Source organism: Raphanus sativus, chromosome 5 (genome assembly GCF_000801105.2).
Source record: "Raphanus sativus cultivar WK10039 chromosome 5, ASM80110v3, whole genome shotgun sequence".
In the NCBI taxonomy this organism is placed as follows: Eukaryota; Viridiplantae; Streptophyta; class Magnoliopsida; order Brassicales; family Brassicaceae; genus Raphanus; species Raphanus sativus.
Window position 1 is genome coordinate 33,344,109 of NC_079515.1, and position 16,558 is coordinate 33,360,666.

Here is a 16,558-nt window from a genome sequence, read left to right on the forward strand (position 1 = left end):
TTTATTGTGCACAGTGTGACCATTCTGTCTCGGACAAAGAGTTTATGACATGAGTCAAGCTATGTGTCCCACAAGTTTTGACTTCTATCTATGTCCTTGTTTAATATCAACGTAACATATACATAATCATTTATATATTTTTGTTTATTGAACGGATAAATTATAATCATGATTAAGGTCCAATGGGCCCTATTTCTTAACTAGAAAAGGTTGAATTATATCAAAAAAAAGTTTGTGATAGTGGGAAACAGAACAAAATGTTGCAACTCTCCATTATCCTTTTCCCCTGTAGGAGAGTAAAAAAAGGAAAACCCTAGACTGTAGAGGAAAAAGGAAATCTCTAGACAACAACGAAAAAAAAAACTCAATTGCGATCATTCTCTCTGATCTTCCGAGTTAATATTGTTGATTGAGGCACAAGCTATCTATTGTTTGAGGCTCAAGCTATCTGTAAAGCCCTAACCTTAGTTATTTGATCCCTCTCTTCTTTTACTTCTTCTTTTTGGTAATTTGCTGATTTGTGTTTATTGTATTTTATTTTTGTCAATTCTCAAGAAATTAATGGAGGGAGATCAACAGGGACCATACTCTGTTCTAACCAGAAATGAAGTTAAAGACAAAATGAAGAAACAGATCGATGATATCTCAGGAGTCTTCTACGTTTCAAAAAACGACGCCACCGTCCTCTTCATGTATCTCCGATGGGACACGCTTAGGGTCTCTGAGCGTTTGGGTGAAGACAAGGACAAGTTGTTGTCGGAATCAGGTCTGAGTTCAGTTGCAACTGATTTGTCTGATTCATCCTGGGTGATCATCAATAAGACTAGTGATTCTCATGATGATGATGGTGGTTTAATCTCAACGCCGTGCTGCTCTCACAAGTTCTGCAAAACCTGTTGGAGAGAGTACCTCGACTCTCTGGAGAAGAAGAACCAAACTGTTATCTCCTGTCCCGACCAAGACTGTCGAGCTGCGGTTGGACCGGACACGATCGAGAAGCTAACGGCAGAGGATAAAGACTTGTACGAGAGTTACATCTTGAGATCCTACATAGAGGAAAACAAGGGGTTGATGATCAAGCAGTGTCCAGCACCTGACTGCGACTACGTCATCGAGTTTCATCAGGCCGATGACGTCGAGGAGTACGGTTTGAACGTTGTGTGTCTCTGTGGTCACACCTTCTGCTGGAGATGCAGCTTCGAGTCACACAGACCTGTGACGTGCAACAACGTCTCTGACTGGTTATCCACAGAAGTGGAGGTTTCGGTCGTGGATCGCTGGGAGGAGCGTAAGATCGCGATGGAGGGAGCTCAAGACGATCTACAAGACTTCGAAGACTACATCGTCAAGAAACCAGATAGTTTAAAAGAGCAAGACGTGAGGATCGTGAGAGAAGGACTAACGCTTCTTATCCAGTGCAGACAGGTTCTTAAATGGACCTGTGTCTACGAGTACTTCCACACAGAGCACGAGGCTTCCAAGAAAGAGTATCTTCAGTTCCTGCAAGACATTGCGATAGCGACTCTCCAAAGCTACTTAAAGACGTTGCTAGAGGAAACGGAAACGGCCTTCTATGCGGATGCTTATGTGCTTTGTAAGTTTAGGCATAACTTAACTACCGCGACGAGCAACGTCGGTAACTTTTTTTATCATTTCATAAAGACTTTACAAGATGGGATTGTAGACGTGAAGGTGAAGTCATACGACAATGTTGCTGGTCCTTACTGGCTTTGCGATCGTTGTACATATGGAAACAGTTGGCTTGATATGAAGTGTAAGATGTGCTGTGAGGCTAGTACATCTACTAAGCGTAAGATGTGTTGTGAGGCTAGTACATCTACTAAGCGTAAGTGACTTATATCTTAAATAGCACTAATGCACCGGATCCGATTAGACTTATGTAACTAACCGTGCTTGGGCGAGAGCAGTACTATGATGGGTCGTGTTTATATCACAAAAAAAACATGAAATTTGCATCTTTTAAGGTTTTACTTTTCTGTCTTTTGGTTCTTGTATAATTTTTAAGACTTGGTTTCATCATGTTCTTGATACTTATTACACAAGTAATTTGTTTTTTCTAACTTAACCCTCTCTCTTTTGGGAAGCTTGACAACAACACCATGACGCTTAGGGGTTGTTTGCAACTTCTGATTTTTGTTCTTTGAGTGACTTCTATGATGTCTCACGAACCCTTTCACCAACGCATGAAACTGCCCACCTTTGTTGTTATGTGTAGTAGCCACACCTTTGGATTCTGTTTTCATCCGCTTTTCGACCAGTTTCTCTTTGTCTTTCTGGAGATGTTTCTTCACTAAATGCTTCCACGCTGATGGCTTCTTGCGGCCTTGCTCCCCGTCCTTGTTGTGATGCTCGTGGTGGTGGTAGTGGTGATGGTGGAACACTTTACCTAGCTTGTCCTTGAATCTTTTAAGCCGCCCTGTCCTCTTTTTCCTCTGTTTTGCAGGACCCCTTGATCTGTTACGTGGAGGAGAATCGCTGGCTTGAGAGTTCTCATCACCATCACCATCACCATCATCACTCTCTGATGGATATGATGATGAATCTGACCCGGTGACGCTCTCGGCATGAGTTTCCCAGCTTGAGCCAGAGGTTGACACTGTTTCCCCAGAGGCTTCGTCAGATTCTTGCTCTGTTGAATAAACTTGTTCTTCACTTTCTGAGCTTGTTCCTGTCTCGGTTCCTTGATCTAACAACAAAGTTGGTTTCATACTCTCCATCTTTTGTGACGTTCTGCCAGGCTTCTCGAAACCAACGGACCTCAGAGGACGAGGCGGTAAAGGCGGTCTCGACTGTTTAACCAGAACAATCTGATCATCGTAACGGCTTCGAACGGTTGCATTATTATTATTATTAACACTTCTCAGGCTAGGTGCTACGCTCGATGTTCTTGAAGTCTTCTGACTCATTTGCCTACTCCTTAAATAGCTTTGTCTTGGTTCTATCAACGCTTTCTCGTTTAACCTTTGAAAAGGCATTCCAGAAGATGAGTAACCTTCTTCTTCTTCCATAGGAGGTTTGCAAGACCGTGTTTTTTCACCACGAGTAGAACAAAACTGAAAAGCAGAAAGCTGTGTTTCGATACGTTCGATTGAATCAACGACTTCATGTGTTAAAGCAGCCTTGCTAGGCAACTTGACGATACCCCCCGAGACAGAGTTTACTTTAGTAGTACTCGGTGTAGTGACCCTCCTCTCTGGCAAACTTAACTGTGCTTGTGCAAGTACCTGTAACCAAACCCCACCCCCAAAAGATTCAGAAGCAAGAAACACGATGTAACATATGCTACTAACTAATAACAGAGCCGAACCTTGTGTTGTCTAGCCAAAAGTTCACCCGTCGCAGAATCGAGCAACCGTTTTAGTAGAAACTGTGAATTCTCATCTAACTGCGGTATTGCAGAGGGTTTTACTAATGTTAAAGATTAACCGATGAGAAGGAAATTATATAAGATGAGAAATCGCAAGGGAAATTTTAGTAAAACTCACCAAAAATGCTTGTGGTACATATTCCTTGTTTGCATTTGATTGGAGAAGAAGAAGATTATATAATCTTCTCAGTGACTGAAGATCGCATTCAACGTTAAGCGGCTCCATATATCAAACAAAACAATAGTTCAGAAAAGATGAGAAAAGAAAATAACAGAAAATAACCGTTTGCAAAAAAAAAAAGGTTCTTTGTTTAAACCGACGAGCGAAGGCGATGTTTCGTTTGTGTCGTTTTATTTAAAAGAAACAGGTTCGTTGTGTCGTTTTTATATTAAAGAAACTGACTTCACTGATAAAATTACTGATCAACAGTAAACTCTTCCTGTAATCACCGCTTTCTTCTTCACTCCAGTGTTTCATCTTCTCATCTCCGACGATATGACTTTTAAGAAACGAGTTAAATAGCAAAAATGCTTACCAAATTTTTGAAATTATAATTTACGCCCATATATAAAAAAATCAATAATATACACGGCCATTCTTCTCTCTGTCAGTGTCAGGTTTGATTCATGGAAAACAAATCTGTCAATCAGAATAGTCTCCAACAACGGGGAAAAGAGAAAAATATAGTTTTCATTTTTCATGTTACGTGTAATAACATTTCAACTTGACTAGACTTTTAGTAGTAAAGCGGAAAGCCATATGGTTTCCACATCATTCACGTGCAAATGTTTCTTTTGCTCTTTGTAATCTCTCTTTTTTCCTCTTAACTTTTTCACCTTTGTTGAAATATATAAATGCCTTTTCAAAGTGACAATAAGTTTTGACCAAACACACACAAACGTACATGCAGTAATAGAACTTTTTCCCAAAGTTAATACGAATGAATATGGCCCATACTTACGTTTCCAAAAGGGAAAAGTGAAATATCTTTCAAAGTGAAACTGAAACACAAGGATTTGCATTCAGATCCAGATTTGTTTCTTTAGTTTTTTGTTCGTAGTAAGAAAAGAACGGCTATAAACTAGCCGTAAGAAAAAATACTCGATGAAACCTTCAAGGGGAAACAATGAAACATATGGTTGATATTTTAAGAGAACATTAATAATTCTGGCTGTTTGAGGAGTTTGTAAATGGCTATATAATAACAAACACTGCAGCATGAATCATAGAATGAACCTCGATGGAACAATAACCTTAAGAAACCCAAGTATGAATGACAATATTTTCTCAACCATGAATCAACGACGACGTTAAAAGTAAATGTTTTTAGAAAATTGGCGACGAATAGGTTGAGGGGGATGAAGCCTGGTCCGAGAATCATTTAGAGTTTTTTGTATTTGTTAAAAATTTACTCTTTATGACCTCGAGCCAGACAACATTCCTCTAAACCCTAAATCGCTTCACAAGAAGAAGAAGATAAAGAAGACAAGAAAGTGACCAGCTTTACGAAAGAAGAAGGAAGGGAGCATGGGAAGAGACCCTCGTAGTTTCTTCTATTTATAGAGAGGACAAAAGATCTAAGCCCTAGATTTTTCTTTTGTATTTTCTTACATGGATTTAGTAATTTCGGTTTAATAGTTTGATTAATTTTGGTTATTGTCTCTATATGGTCTGTATAGGGTTACCTAAAATAGAATGTTACAGTGAAATCCAGAGCGGTAAAATCCGACGTACTCCAAGTAAGTACATTCAATTTCAAACCCTTTTCATGATACAAGTCAATTTCTTCTGAAAAATACCCAGTTTAATTGTCTCTTATACATATTTAATAACCGTCATTTCCGAGGCTAACAGAAATCTTCCCTCTAATTTAAAATCCCTGTCAAGTCCCCAAAACGACATCTGCACATATTTTACATTTACATATGTGTGTATATAAATCAAGGGTTGAGTGTTTGTAATTAATTATTATTATTATTATTTTGTAAAAAAAAACTAAGTTGTTGTAATTTCTAGACTGAATTTTGACTTCAACTCCAAAAGATACATGCTAGCTATATGATCATATTATTTTGAATTGTAAACCTTAATTAATTTTATAGTTGAAAAATCCCTCAATTTTATAAACATACACACATATAAACGATAAATATGATGTGTGTGTATATATGTATAAATGTCTAACGTATTGAATGAACGACAAGTACATCTGTCCCGATTTTTACCTTTTTTTTTTTCTACAGAAAAATTTGGTCATATTTCTTGATTCGTGCGTATCATCTTGGCGCATGGGTTATGCTAATTTTTTCTGTATCATTGCAATTTTATCGGATGTCCCCAATGGACACTTATTACTTATGACTCCTCAACTAGTCAACTTATAAGTTAAAGAACCTGTGACGAAGTCTAAAATAAAACATCAATTATTATCTACCAAAACGTATATAATTGCATGCTTTTACATTTCTGAGGTTGTTTTAACAATTCATTTAATTTAGATAAATGATTTTGCGATGGTGTAGGTTGTTACTAGCGATCAAAAAACATTTCAACCAATTGCGAATCAATTATCAAACAAAATGATTTTTATTCCCATTTTTTCATATGATTCTCATTCTACCATTTACAATATCTAGCCGGGGTTAAAAAAAAAAATTCTAGCCGGGGTCGCGGGTTTAGAATCGTCAGATATATTATTAGGCGCCATGCAATAAAACGTAACGCTCATATTTGGTTAGCTACATGGGGTGATGCAACATACATTCAAATTAACTGCTATGAAAACGACAAAACATTGGTTTTGTCTCCACGTCGGTTCGTCCAAATTTTCCTCTTGTAGATCATATCTCATTTGTGTAATTAACTTTCTTTTAAAGTAACACTAGATTCTAACCCACCCGACTGGGCGGGTGTTATTTTTTTCAACAATATACCATTTATAATTTCTTCTGTTTTGGATATGTCGTAAAACTATTTTGTACGTGTTTCTATATGTTAGAGTATATTCATTTTGTATCTTTGTTTGATATATAATAGATAGCCACATCCTTTTTTAAATGAATCATCTATTCTATTAAATTTATTAATACAATTTATTAACTTGTATGATTATCTAAATGACCACAATAAAATATATCTAAAATACAAATTTATATTAGTTTTTGGATTTTCATTTTAATCACATTATATTGGGTTATCTTATTGACATTCTTTTATAAATGTTATTTTATCGATTTTTTTTACAAAACATAGAAATATAGAAAACATTATTAATGAAATTACCATTAATGGAGAATTATATATATGTATATAGCATAATATAGTATATCTTATAAGAAATATATTAAAATTTGTTAACAATTGGCCCATTTAAATGAGAAACAAAATTAAAATTTTAATACTTTAATTTAGTTGTTAGGGAAAGAAAATAATAAATTACAATAACAATTATTGTTATGATATTATTATGCAAATAGATAAATATCAGTTGTGATTTCTAGGAAATGGTCCAATGTGACTTTTAAATGGTAGATAAAATCTGTAATTCTCTTTTAATAGAGAAGATACATTACCATTATATTTGTTTGTCTTATTTATGTATAAATGCATTATCATTCTTTTCAATCAAGAAGATTTGTATTCTCTCTAAAAGACAATACATTTACGTTTTTAGACAATACCACAGTATGATTACAAATCACATACTCCATAATGAAAGTGATCTGGTAGCTTTGTTAAATTTAAAAGTGTACTTTAATAATATTTAAGTATTTTGCTGGTTTTGGTCAACAGCATTTAATTTATAGTTTAATCAACCTTTTGTTTGAGCTAGATAATTTTTATTTTTACTGGGTTGGGTTTTTGAGTTTGGTTTATTTAGGGTTCGTCTGAGAGGCTCAGGCGAAATACTCGAACCACACGTCACAGATAGAAGAGGAAAAAGAAGATCCGGGTCGTCCATTTCTGAATGAATCGTAGGGTAAAGAGCAAAGTTACCTGGGAACCGGACATGTCGGTGTCAGCGGAAACCAAGCACCAATAACCGAGAAAAACAGCCCGGTTTACGAGGACGACTCTTTTTCACTGACTGCTTACGTCTGCTCCGGTCCCATTTATTGCTCCATCTTTCTCATTTAACGCACACAAAGTACAACACAAACTAGTCGTTTTTTTTTATTTTGATTAAACCATAATTCTTGTTAATGTGTACTAGTTTATATTTTGGAGATATGTGATAATACAATTTATAAAAGAATTTTAAACCAACCAATTTTGAAGAAATGAGCTCAAAATTTTATAACGGTCTAACGACATCATATGAAACGACACGGCGTCGTAACATCGTTTCTTAAAACAGAGCAAGAATCACGAGCGCCAAAAACAGAGGAAACTGTAATGCACTGCCTCCATAATTACCATAACCACAATAACCAATTCATATATACAAAAACATAGCTAGGTATATGTATGTATATCATCCAATCTATTACACAAACCAAGCTTGTGTGTTTACTTCGTTTCCCACCTGTTTTAATACAGTTAGCAGCTCAAATACACTTCTAGGTTTATCTTTTATACATGTAATGAAAAGTTTTTTTTTTTTTTTTCAAATATCTTTCTAACCCTCCTTCAACTTTACCTTGCTGACGATAACCTGATAGATTCCTGATCAATGGTGGATTCTTCTTCATCCCAAGTAGCTGGCAAAGTCGGAAGCAACAATGCTTCTTTGTTCCTAACTTCTTCAAGCTGTTCCCACTCAATCCATTTTTCAGCCAAACCACCAGTCCCTTGAAGCATCTTAACCACTTCAGACATCGCTGGTCTATCTTCCGGTGCGCCTTGTGTACATAGAAGAGCCACTTGAACAATGGTTTCAACTTCTTCAGAATCATATGTAGTCAAATTGCTATCAACAATGTCTCTGAGTCTCTGTTCTCTCAACAGCTTCTTTATCTGTTTCATACACAACCAACACTAGTTTCTATAACTTAAGACGCAAGAAAGCTTAAGAAAAAAGATAATTCTCAAGTCTTACATGATCTAGCAAGAGAACGTTTTCCTCCTCTTCCAAGCGTGAAAAATCGATTGCGCGCTGACCAGTAACGAGTTCAAGAAGCGTTATACCGTAACCGAAAACATCGGTCTTCTCTGATGATTTTCCTGTGCAGAGATACTCTGGCGCAATGTGTCCCATTGTGCCACGGACTTGAGTTGTGACATGAGTCAACGAGGTGTCCACAAGCTTAGCTAAACCAAAATCTCCAAGAACAGGCTCAAAGTTGTTGTCTAGAAGTATGTTTGCAGCCTTGAGATCACGGTGTATGATCTTAGGGTTACAATGCTCGTGTAGATACTCCAAACCATGAGCTGAACCGTAAGCCACACGTTTCCTTGTTGGCCAGTCTAACCCTTCCTCTCCCGCCTTCAAATCTATAATATACAAACCCTCTTCAACACATAATAATAACCTAAAGTCATTGATGAGTACAGAGAAGCTATTGTGTAATAATTAATACCTCTTAGTCGATATGCAACGCTAAGATTCTCCATGTATGGATACACGAGGATTCTCTCAGAGGAAGTTGTGCAGAAGCCAATGAGACGTAAGAGATTCTTATGAACCGCGACGCTAATGAGCTGAATCTCTCTTTGGAAAGCTGCTTCACCTCCAGGACTGAAGTAATCCGCAAGACGTTTCACTGCAACTTTTGTTTTGTCCGGAAGCATACCTCTGTACACTTTTCCAAACCCTCCTTGTCCGATCAGATTGCTCTCGTTGAAACTGTCTGTTGCTAGCTGGACTTCACGCAATGAGAATCTTTTTAGCTGTCCGAAGGAGATCTTCCTGTCATCTTCACCAGCTACATCGAAAAAGATGTCGTTCTTGGTTCTGCGGAGGCGATGGTGGTGATACATAACCATAGCTCCGAGGAATAAGATTACAGAAGCAACGCAGCTTGCGGTTAAAGTTATGTCTCTTAGCTTCTTCTTGGAGGACGTGACTGCAGTTAATAGATACTAGTTTATAACTCTGTTATTTTAGTATATGAGTTGGATAAATAAGAAATAAATCAAGAACCTGGAAGACGAGAGCTTGAGGAACAAGGCTGGTTCAAGCTTTTACCACATATAAGATGAGTTCCTGAAAAACTGAAGAAAACCACACTATGTGGTTATAAAACTGAGAAAACACTGTGATATAAGTAGGTTCGTGAGGAAGAATAAGATTGTTTTACTCGAATGTTGGGATTGAGAAGAACTGTGTTGGGATGCTTCCTGTTAAGTTAGTGTTTGAGAGATCTCTGTGAACCAATAAGCCAAAAGAAACTCATAAACGCATAGTTCAAAGATGGTTTTATAAGAGGTTTGTTTTTCATGTGGACTTATTACAAGTGCTTTAGATTCGATAGCTGACTCCAGCTCGTGGGTATTGAGCCGTTGAAACTGTTCATTGATAGGTTTAACGTCTGAAGATTAACCATGTTCCCTAGATAATCTGGTAAAGTACCAGATATACTGTTGTTCTGTAACTCTCTGCATTTAAGGCATCAAGAAAAAAAAATCATGTTTTGTATACAAAAAAAATCTTGTTTAATGGAATCTTTAGAGAATCAAAAAAATGGTTTGTGATGTCTTACAGTGTAACCAAGAATTTCAGTTTTGTAATAGATGGAGAGAGTGTTCCTGTGAATCCATTTGAGGCAAGACTCCTATAAAATTGATACAAAAATGAGTTTCAACACAATGAAAAATCTTGGAAAATAAAATTTGACTACTTACAGAGCCACAACGCTCTGGTCTCTGCAGGTGACATAAGACCAGCTAAAGCAAGGGCTCACGAAATCGCGTGTCCATCTAAGACGATTGCTTGAATCCTTAAGTGAGTCTCTGAGCTGCAACAAAGCTCCTCCTAGCAGATTAACAAGAAGTAAAACCAGTTGATACCTTAAAGATCATTTATACAAAAAGGCTAATTATAGATATTTACCTTCTATATCTGGTTGAGTTGATGAAGAAGTGATCCCCACAAAAGTTAAGATCATGAAGCATTGTAAGATCAAATGGTTCCATGTAAAGCAATTTCTTAGTGGATCGCAAAATCTTTCACCGTTCCCTGCAGTTTATTAGATATTATAAGAATTGTTATGTATATGAAAGTTTAATTCTTCTACAAGAAACACATAGCCCTTATGATCAAACAATGTTAACAAAACATTAACAAGCAAATAAAGGAAAAAAATGAATCATGGGTCAAGTTATGTATTAATAACTAACAGCTTTGTTTGTTTTTGATGTGAAACATTGTCATATCAACTAATAACTTTCCCACCAGAGCTCATTAGAAGCCAAAACATGAAGAAGATGAAAGCTTTTAAGCATCAAGAACGACAACTTTTCTTATTGTGTCGTTGACTCTTTGCTTTTGATGTTCAAAAATCTCTCTGTGTTTCACCCAAATACTTTGTAGCTCGAAACTAAAAGAAGCAATTAATATATTACATAAAAAAGCAAAAACAAAGAAGCCTAAATAATATATAAATGGAGAAAAAAACACTAACGTGTAAGAATAACAAAGCTTTTGGTACCTGAGTGAGCCATAGATAAGCTGAAACACTCTAAACACAAGAGAACAAAAACATGGGTTGAGAAGAGAAATGGAGGGTTTGTGTAATAATGAAGCCAATAGGAGCAACAATATTGAAAGAAAAAATCATATAAAGAAGATGACTCTTTTAGAAGTTAGTGCCTTTAGAGGACCCACAAAAGGTATTGTTCAATTTTTTTATCCATATGATGTAAAGAAGAAGAAGAAATGCTGCTTTGAAGGAAAGAGAATCCCACTAAGTTGAAACATCTTCGATTTCTTAATTGGTGGTGTATTTGTTTCTTTTTTCTTGCTTCTTTATTTTGATTGATCTCTTTTGCAAGTGTGGGACTTCATTGAGATTGGGACTAAAAGCTGAGATGAATGAACCTACAAAAGATAATAATAATAAAGAACGATCTGAATGAATCAGTCATTTAGACACGAGCTTGATTAAGAAGTAAATTATATTTGGGAAAGAGCTTTTGATTTAGGAATAGTCAGAAGCATGTGTAAGAAGGTTCCACTTGTTCAGATCATATTCCACTAGTCTGGACGTACGATGGCAATGCAAAGGGGCATTTTGTTACATATATATTCCTCTCATCTCTCACTCACCTTCAGTACTGAGTGTAAAAAATAATATACAAACACAAATATATTTTGAACAGAAAAAACTGAGAGAACTTTATTCAGTTTGATGGATATAAAATTCTAAAGCATTTTCTTATAAGAAACGCAGGCTAATCAAAGAAAGGATCAAGAAAAGGTTAGATATATTTAAAGAAAGTTAGGTTTACAAAAAAAAAACATAACGTGAGGAAGAAGCTGACTAAGAATATATGTGGGAGAACAGTTATATAAATAATATCCAATAAAAATATGCTTGAACTTGAATATGTTCTTATGCTCATGCCTTTATGTAATGTCATACGATTCTTCACCTTGGTGAGACTCTTGTTCGATCTGCAAAAGATCTCATGATCATCACAATCTACAACGTATATTTAAAAAGTGTAATTTTATCTACATTCACAGATAAAACAAACACAAATATATTCTCTTTTCTATAAGAAAAAAAAATGAATCAACATAAGTGAATAAAAACTAAGAAAAAAAAACAATATACTTGAATTCTAACATTTGAAACTAACATACTACTAATTTAAACCTATATTAAAAGTAGCTTAACTTTACTTAACATTTGAACTAATCTTACAAGTAGTGTATTTGGAAGCTCTAGTCACAAATTTGCAGTGGTGAGAACTAGTGAGAACCAAGGCATTGTATTTGTATTTTAAAACTTGGATTAGAAACAAACCGGTCGGTTAAACCGGCTTTAAGTATAAGCGGGTGACTCAATTCGACATTTACGGCTTTGCCCCTACCTATTTAAAAATAAATACATTGGCGCTCCCGACGACTGATTTCTCTCCTCACTCACGCCTGAACCTTCGCCATCTTCGTTACCGTCGCCTTCTCCACTCATCGGTGTATCGTCGATTCCAAAGCATCTCTCACTCTCTTCTCTCAACGAGTAAGTTTCTGTAACTTCGGTTTGCAAAACGATGGTTTTGTTTGGAAACAAAAGCTACTAAAAATATTGCAGATCAGCTGTTCGATAAAATGTCTGAATGATAAATTTTGAACCGTGGTTGTGTTCTCCAGTTTACAGGAGATTCTAGCTATCTCCGACAAGATGCACGTGTTTCTCAAGGACATAGTTCCAGCAGCACAGAACAACATAGACTCGCGTTTCATCATCCTCGACAAAGCAAGATCACCCGCCTCGGCGGCGAGCGGAAGGAGCTGTATCGCGTTGGCAGCGGATGAAACGGCGTCGGTTCACATACAGCTGTGGGGAGACGAGTGCGACGCCTTCGAGGCAGGGGACATCGTGAAGCTCACAAATGGTATATTCTCGTACGTGAGGAACAATGGGCTCATTCTCAGAGCTGGGAAACGTGGGAAGATGGAGAAGATGGGTGAGTTCACGGTTGCGTTCGTAGAAACGCCTAACGTTAGCGAGATCCTGTGGATTCCTGATCCTGAGAATCCCAAACGCTATATTAAGAACGCCGTCGTTTCAGCTCACTCCCGTATTTTCCCTCCTCTGCCTTGATTATAGATGATTTGTAAACTACAGATGATTAATATGATAAATTTTGTTTTTTTTTGTGGCTCAACTTCAACTTCGATCGGGTATTTTCACAGTTTATAAACTTATAATGGAAACTTAGGTAAGAAAATACAAAATTAACTTACATTAGAGTGTTTAGCAATGAACTATAAATAAAAACAAAATAAAAAAGGATGAGAAATACTATGATAATAATGACAAATCAGCAAAACAACCTCTCTTATAGATGATAAGTATTATAAAATTAAGATAAAGTGGTATTCGTTTAGTTAAACTATAACAATAAGTGCATGCATCCATTAAAAAATCTTTATAAACTAAAAGTAGGAAAAGAAAAAAAAAAGAAGAAATGCAAACAAAAAAAAAACACAAAACACTTTCAGAAACATCTGTTTCCTTCATGTTCTTTATTTCACCCTGAAACATAAACCCTTGAGAAGAAGACAATGAGATGATTTGGACAAAACTCACTTGACCACACAGATCTTGATAACAGAAGCAGCTCCAATACGGTGCAGAGCCACCACAGCATCACCATGGTTACACAGTCCTTTCTCAGTCGCCGACTTCAAAGCAGACTCAATAATCTCCTCCGTAGACTCATTATCAGTCGCTTTCGCAGATCCTTCAGCCAGAACAGGAACCAAACCTCTGTATATCAAACTATGCCTCGCCGGCGACTCATCGCTGCAGCTCCAGTTAAACGTATCGCTGGTGAAAACCGGAACAACCACCGAGAGAATCGGAACAGCCGGTCTATACTTAGCCACGAGCTTAGCCGTCGTACCTCCTCTCGTCAGCACGATGATGAGTTTGGCCCTAGCTTTGTTCGCCGTTCTCACGGCCGACGACGCGAGGCTCTCCAGCGTGCTCATCGGAAGCGGAGTCGCTCTGATCATCTCCTTGAAGATCGTGTTGTAGTCGAGCGACGATTCGGCTTCGATGCAGATTTTAGCCATCGTTTTCACCGCTATCTCCGGGTAGGCTCCCGCGGCGCTTTCGCCGCTGAGCATGACGCAGTCTGTCCCGTCGAGGACGGCGTTTGCCACGTCGGTGGCTTCGGCTCGGGTGGGACGCGGTGACTTGATCATAGACTCGAGCATCTGAGTGGCTGTGACCACCGGTTTGCCAGCGAGGTTGCACTTGTAGATCATCATCTTTTGAGCCAAGAAGATCTTCTCTATCGGTATCTCCATCCCGAGATCACCACGAGCAACCATGAACGCATCTGTTTCACGCAAGATCTCGTCGAAGTTCAGCACTCCTTCCTGGTTCTCAACCTTTAAAATAATCAAAAAAATCAGATAACTTACTCCCTCCATTTCATTTTAATTGTTGTTATAAGTTTATGCATACATATTAACAAAACATATGATTTTGTATATTTCTAAGATAAAAACACAATTACCTATACGTCTAACCATATTTCAACCAATAGAAAAATAAAATAAAAATTTCATTTTAATAAATTTTGCATTGAAACTCTAAAACCACACTTATTTTGAAACAATTTTTTTTTCTACAATAACAATTAAATCAAAACGGAGGGAGTGTTAAATAAGGTGTGTGTGTGAGCGTTGTTGTTACCTTTGACATCAACATTATACTCTTGGAATGCGAACCAAGTACTTTCCTGACATTAACAAGATCCGAACCTTTGCGAACAAAGGAGAGAGCAATCATGTCGATTTTGTTTGGAACTCCCCATTTAAGAATGTCTTCCACATCCTTCTCGGTCAACGTTGGGAGATCAACAACGACACCGGGGAGATTCACGTTCTTTCTCTCTCCCAGCATCGCTGTGTTTTCACACCGACACCGTACGGTTCCAGACTCTGGATCGCATGACAATACAGCTAAGCTTATGCTTCCGTCAGCGCATAGTATGGTGTGTCCTGGCTGCACATCCACCGGCAGCTTTTTGTAGCTCATGGAAATCGTCTTCTCATCACCCTTGATCTCGTAGTCGGTGCTGATAGTGATCTCCTGGCCTTCCTTGAGCTGTATAGGGTTCCCATCTTTCAAGAAACCGGTACGAATCTCAGGCCCCTGTGGTAATAAGTATAACATGACCCCATCATATACTGAACCGTTGTAAACAAAGACTACTAATAAAATGTTCTAGTTTCATCTTATTTCCGTTTTCATACTAAAATGTCCAATCCTCATACTCAAGTTTCTTAATTTAGAGGCTGAAGCTTTTCATGGAGTAAGGAACACAACCTAAACAGACATATTCATGATCTTAGTTCATAAAAGTAAGAGAGAAAGATGAAACCTTTGTGTCAAGCATAACAGCAGCGAGGATGCCTGTGTTCTGCATAGCTTCACGGAGATTGTCAAGAGTCTCCTGATGGTACTCATGGCTACCATGAGAGAAGTTGAAACGAGCAACATTCATTCCTGCTCTGAGAAGCTTCTCAATCATGGGAACAGAGCGAGAGGCAGGACCTAAAGTGCAAACAATCTTAGTCTTTGGAGTCCTCCCATCATCAGGCAGCTCCTTCAATATCCCTTCAATGTCTATGTTCGACATTTTTCTTTTTTCAACCTGATATTATCATCATACATACCCTATCAATCAATCTTCCATAAAGGATCTAACTTTATCAGATCAGAGAGCAGAGATCATCATAACTAATAAAAGTCCACGTTTTTAAAACAAGCGAAAAGGACGGGACTTTTGAGATTCAACGAACGGAATGAAATAGATATTATTGGTGATCTGATGAACGGTGACGATTTATGTTGAGGGATCTAACGAAGAGATGATCGGAGAGGATTGGATCTTACCTGAAAAACGCTGCTTCTGTCTGTTTTTGGAGTGTGAGAGCTGCCGGCGACTCGAAAATGTTTATGAAGAGAGTTTATAACGGCGTGCAGTAAATGCCACGTGGATTATTTAAATTATTCTAGCCAATGGGGATTTTTTTAACACTAAACCCTCCCAAAGAAAATGTCTGCCCCTTCGAAGTCTGGATATTATTCAAAATTAACTTTTGTTGAAAGTTTAATTATCTAACTAGCAACATGCTGTGAACATAGGACTACGATTATTCTAACGGAAGAATATGCTTTTGGATCTAAGTGCTATTCTTAAGCGTATTTTTCTTTGTTAAGCCTTCTATCTTTTTTTTTAGACAAGTGTTATGATTTTGTTTTAATAGTATTGATTTTGATTTTAAGAAATTTTTGGATTGAAACTTTTTTTTTACATCTTGTTGACTGAATTCATTTATGCTTTTTTAGTTCCATGAATTTGATTGAACTAAGGAAGCTCATTTCTTTTTTTATTCTACGAATTATTAGTATATATTTCTCCATGGTACAATCTTTTCTTTTTTATAAGTTCCTTGAGTTTGTTTTCTGTTCTTATGAAAATTGAGAAGACATACTTGGAAACAATACCTTTTTCTTTTCCTTCAGACACTTTTGGAATGA

General features: G+C 37.1%; 5 protein-coding genes and 1 non-coding gene across 11 annotated transcripts; 2 read left to right on the plus strand and 4 right to left on the minus strand.

Annotated features, from left to right (window-relative positions):
- The first annotated feature begins 248 nt into the window (after nucleotides 1-248).
- Nucleotides 249-2,055, plus strand: LOC108857470 (probable E3 ubiquitin-protein ligase ARI14). The gene is made up of 2 exons (XM_018631458.2): nucleotides 249-450; nucleotides 556-2,055. The coding sequence occupies exon 2, from the start codon at nucleotides 562-564 to the stop codon at nucleotides 1,852-1,854; it is 1,293 nt and encodes a 430-aa protein (XP_018486960.2). The 5' UTR covers nucleotides 249-450; nucleotides 556-561; the 3' UTR covers nucleotides 1,855-2,055.
- Nucleotides 2,022-4,897, minus strand: LOC130494976 (protein KOKOPELLI). Its single transcript, XM_056985864.1, has 3 exons — nucleotides 3,507-4,897; nucleotides 3,329-3,406; nucleotides 2,022-3,245 (listed from the first exon to the last, which is right to left on the minus strand). The coding sequence occupies exons 1-3, from the start codon at nucleotides 3,612-3,614 to the stop codon at nucleotides 2,022-2,024; spliced, it is 1,410 nt and encodes a 469-aa protein (XP_056841844.1). The 5' UTR covers nucleotides 3,615-4,897.
- Nucleotides 4,898-5,633: 736 nt separating this feature from the next.
- LOC130495415 (U6 spliceosomal RNA) lies at nucleotides 5,634-5,735 on the minus strand. The gene has a single exon (XR_008934685.1). It is a non-coding gene; the product is annotated as a U6 spliceosomal RNA (small nuclear RNA).
- A 2,040-nt stretch (nucleotides 5,736-7,775) lies between these two features.
- Nucleotides 7,776-11,541, minus strand: LOC108856503 (probable LRR receptor-like serine/threonine-protein kinase At5g63710). 6 transcript variants are annotated; one of them, XM_018630316.2, is made up of 10 exons: nucleotides 10,979-11,541; nucleotides 10,381-10,506; nucleotides 10,173-10,302; nucleotides 10,031-10,102; nucleotides 9,783-9,926; nucleotides 9,629-9,694; nucleotides 9,472-9,542; nucleotides 8,909-9,394; nucleotides 8,428-8,822; nucleotides 7,776-8,366 (listed from the first exon to the last, which is right to left on the minus strand). In XM_018630316.2, exons 1-10 carry the CDS (start codon nucleotides 10,989-10,991, stop codon nucleotides 8,025-8,027), a joined length of 1,845 nt encoding a protein of 614 aa, XP_018485818.1. In that variant the 5' UTR covers nucleotides 10,992-11,541; the 3' UTR covers nucleotides 7,776-8,024. The 6 variants fall into 6 exon arrangements, with proteins under 6 accessions (XP_018485818.1, XP_018485819.1, XP_018485814.2 ...); XM_018630317.2 differs by having other exon boundaries at nucleotides 7,776-8,345; nucleotides 10,979-11,537; XM_018630312.2 differs by lacking the exon at nucleotides 10,979-11,541 and adding an exon at nucleotides 10,952-10,973.
- An 810-nt stretch (nucleotides 11,542-12,351) lies between these two features.
- LOC108859953 (uncharacterized) lies at nucleotides 12,352-13,163 on the plus strand. The gene is made up of 2 exons (XM_018633853.2): nucleotides 12,352-12,514; nucleotides 12,646-13,163. Exon 2 carries the CDS (start codon nucleotides 12,677-12,679, stop codon nucleotides 13,097-13,099), a length of 423 nt encoding a protein of 140 aa, XP_018489355.1. The 5' UTR covers nucleotides 12,352-12,514; nucleotides 12,646-12,676; the 3' UTR covers nucleotides 13,100-13,163.
- A 156-nt stretch (nucleotides 13,164-13,319) lies between these two features.
- LOC108863146 (pyruvate kinase, cytosolic isozyme) lies at nucleotides 13,320-16,066 on the minus strand. Its single transcript, XM_018637472.2, has 4 exons — nucleotides 15,911-16,066; nucleotides 15,396-15,668; nucleotides 14,705-15,166; nucleotides 13,320-14,397 (listed from the first exon to the last, which is right to left on the minus strand). The coding sequence occupies exons 2-4, from the start codon at nucleotides 15,651-15,653 to the stop codon at nucleotides 13,585-13,587; spliced, it is 1,533 nt and encodes a 510-aa protein (XP_018492974.1). The 5' UTR covers nucleotides 15,654-15,668; nucleotides 15,911-16,066; the 3' UTR covers nucleotides 13,320-13,584.
- Between the last annotated feature and the right edge of the window lie 492 nt (nucleotides 16,067-16,558).

Coding starts and splice junctions, on each gene's coding strand:
- LOC108856503 (XM_018630313.2), bottom strand. CDS start 10,701: ATGACAATGTTTCACATCAAAAACAAACAAAGCT. Junction 10,303..10,380: donor AACTCAACCAGATATAGAAG/GTAAATATCTAT, acceptor TTAATCTGCTAG/GAGGAGCTTTGTTGCAGCTC. Junction 10,103..10,172: donor GACCAGAGCGTTGTGGCTCT/GTAAGTAGTCAA, acceptor TCAATTTTATAG/GAGTCTTGCCTCAAATGGAT.
- LOC108857470 (XM_018631458.2), top strand. CDS start 562: ATGGAGGGAGATCAACAGGGACCATACTCTGTTCTAACCAGAAATGAA.
- LOC108859953 (XM_018633853.2), top strand. CDS start 12,677: ATGCACGTGTTTCTCAAGGACATAGTTCCAGCAGCACAGAACAACATA.
- LOC130494976 (XM_056985864.1), bottom strand. CDS start 3,614: ATGGAGCCGCTTAACGTTGAATGCGATCTTCAGTCACTGAGAAGATTA. Junction 3,407..3,506: donor ATGTACCACAAGCATTTTTG/GTGAGTTTTACT, acceptor GCAATACCGCAG/TTAGATGAGAATTCACAGTT. Junction 3,246..3,328: donor TTTTGGCTAGACAACACAAG/GTTCGGCTCTGT, acceptor GTTTGGTTACAG/GTACTTGCACAAGCACAGTT.
- LOC108863146 (XM_018637472.2), bottom strand. CDS start 15,653: ATGTCGAACATAGACATTGAAGGGATATTGAAGGAGCTGCCTGATGAT. Junction 15,167..15,395: donor CTGTTATGCTTGACACAAAG/GTTTCATCTTTC, acceptor TTATTACCACAG/GGGCCTGAGATTCGTACCGG. Junction 14,398..14,704: donor GTATAATGTTGATGTCAAAG/GTAACAACAACG, acceptor ATTATTTTAAAG/GTTGAGAACCAGGAAGGAGT.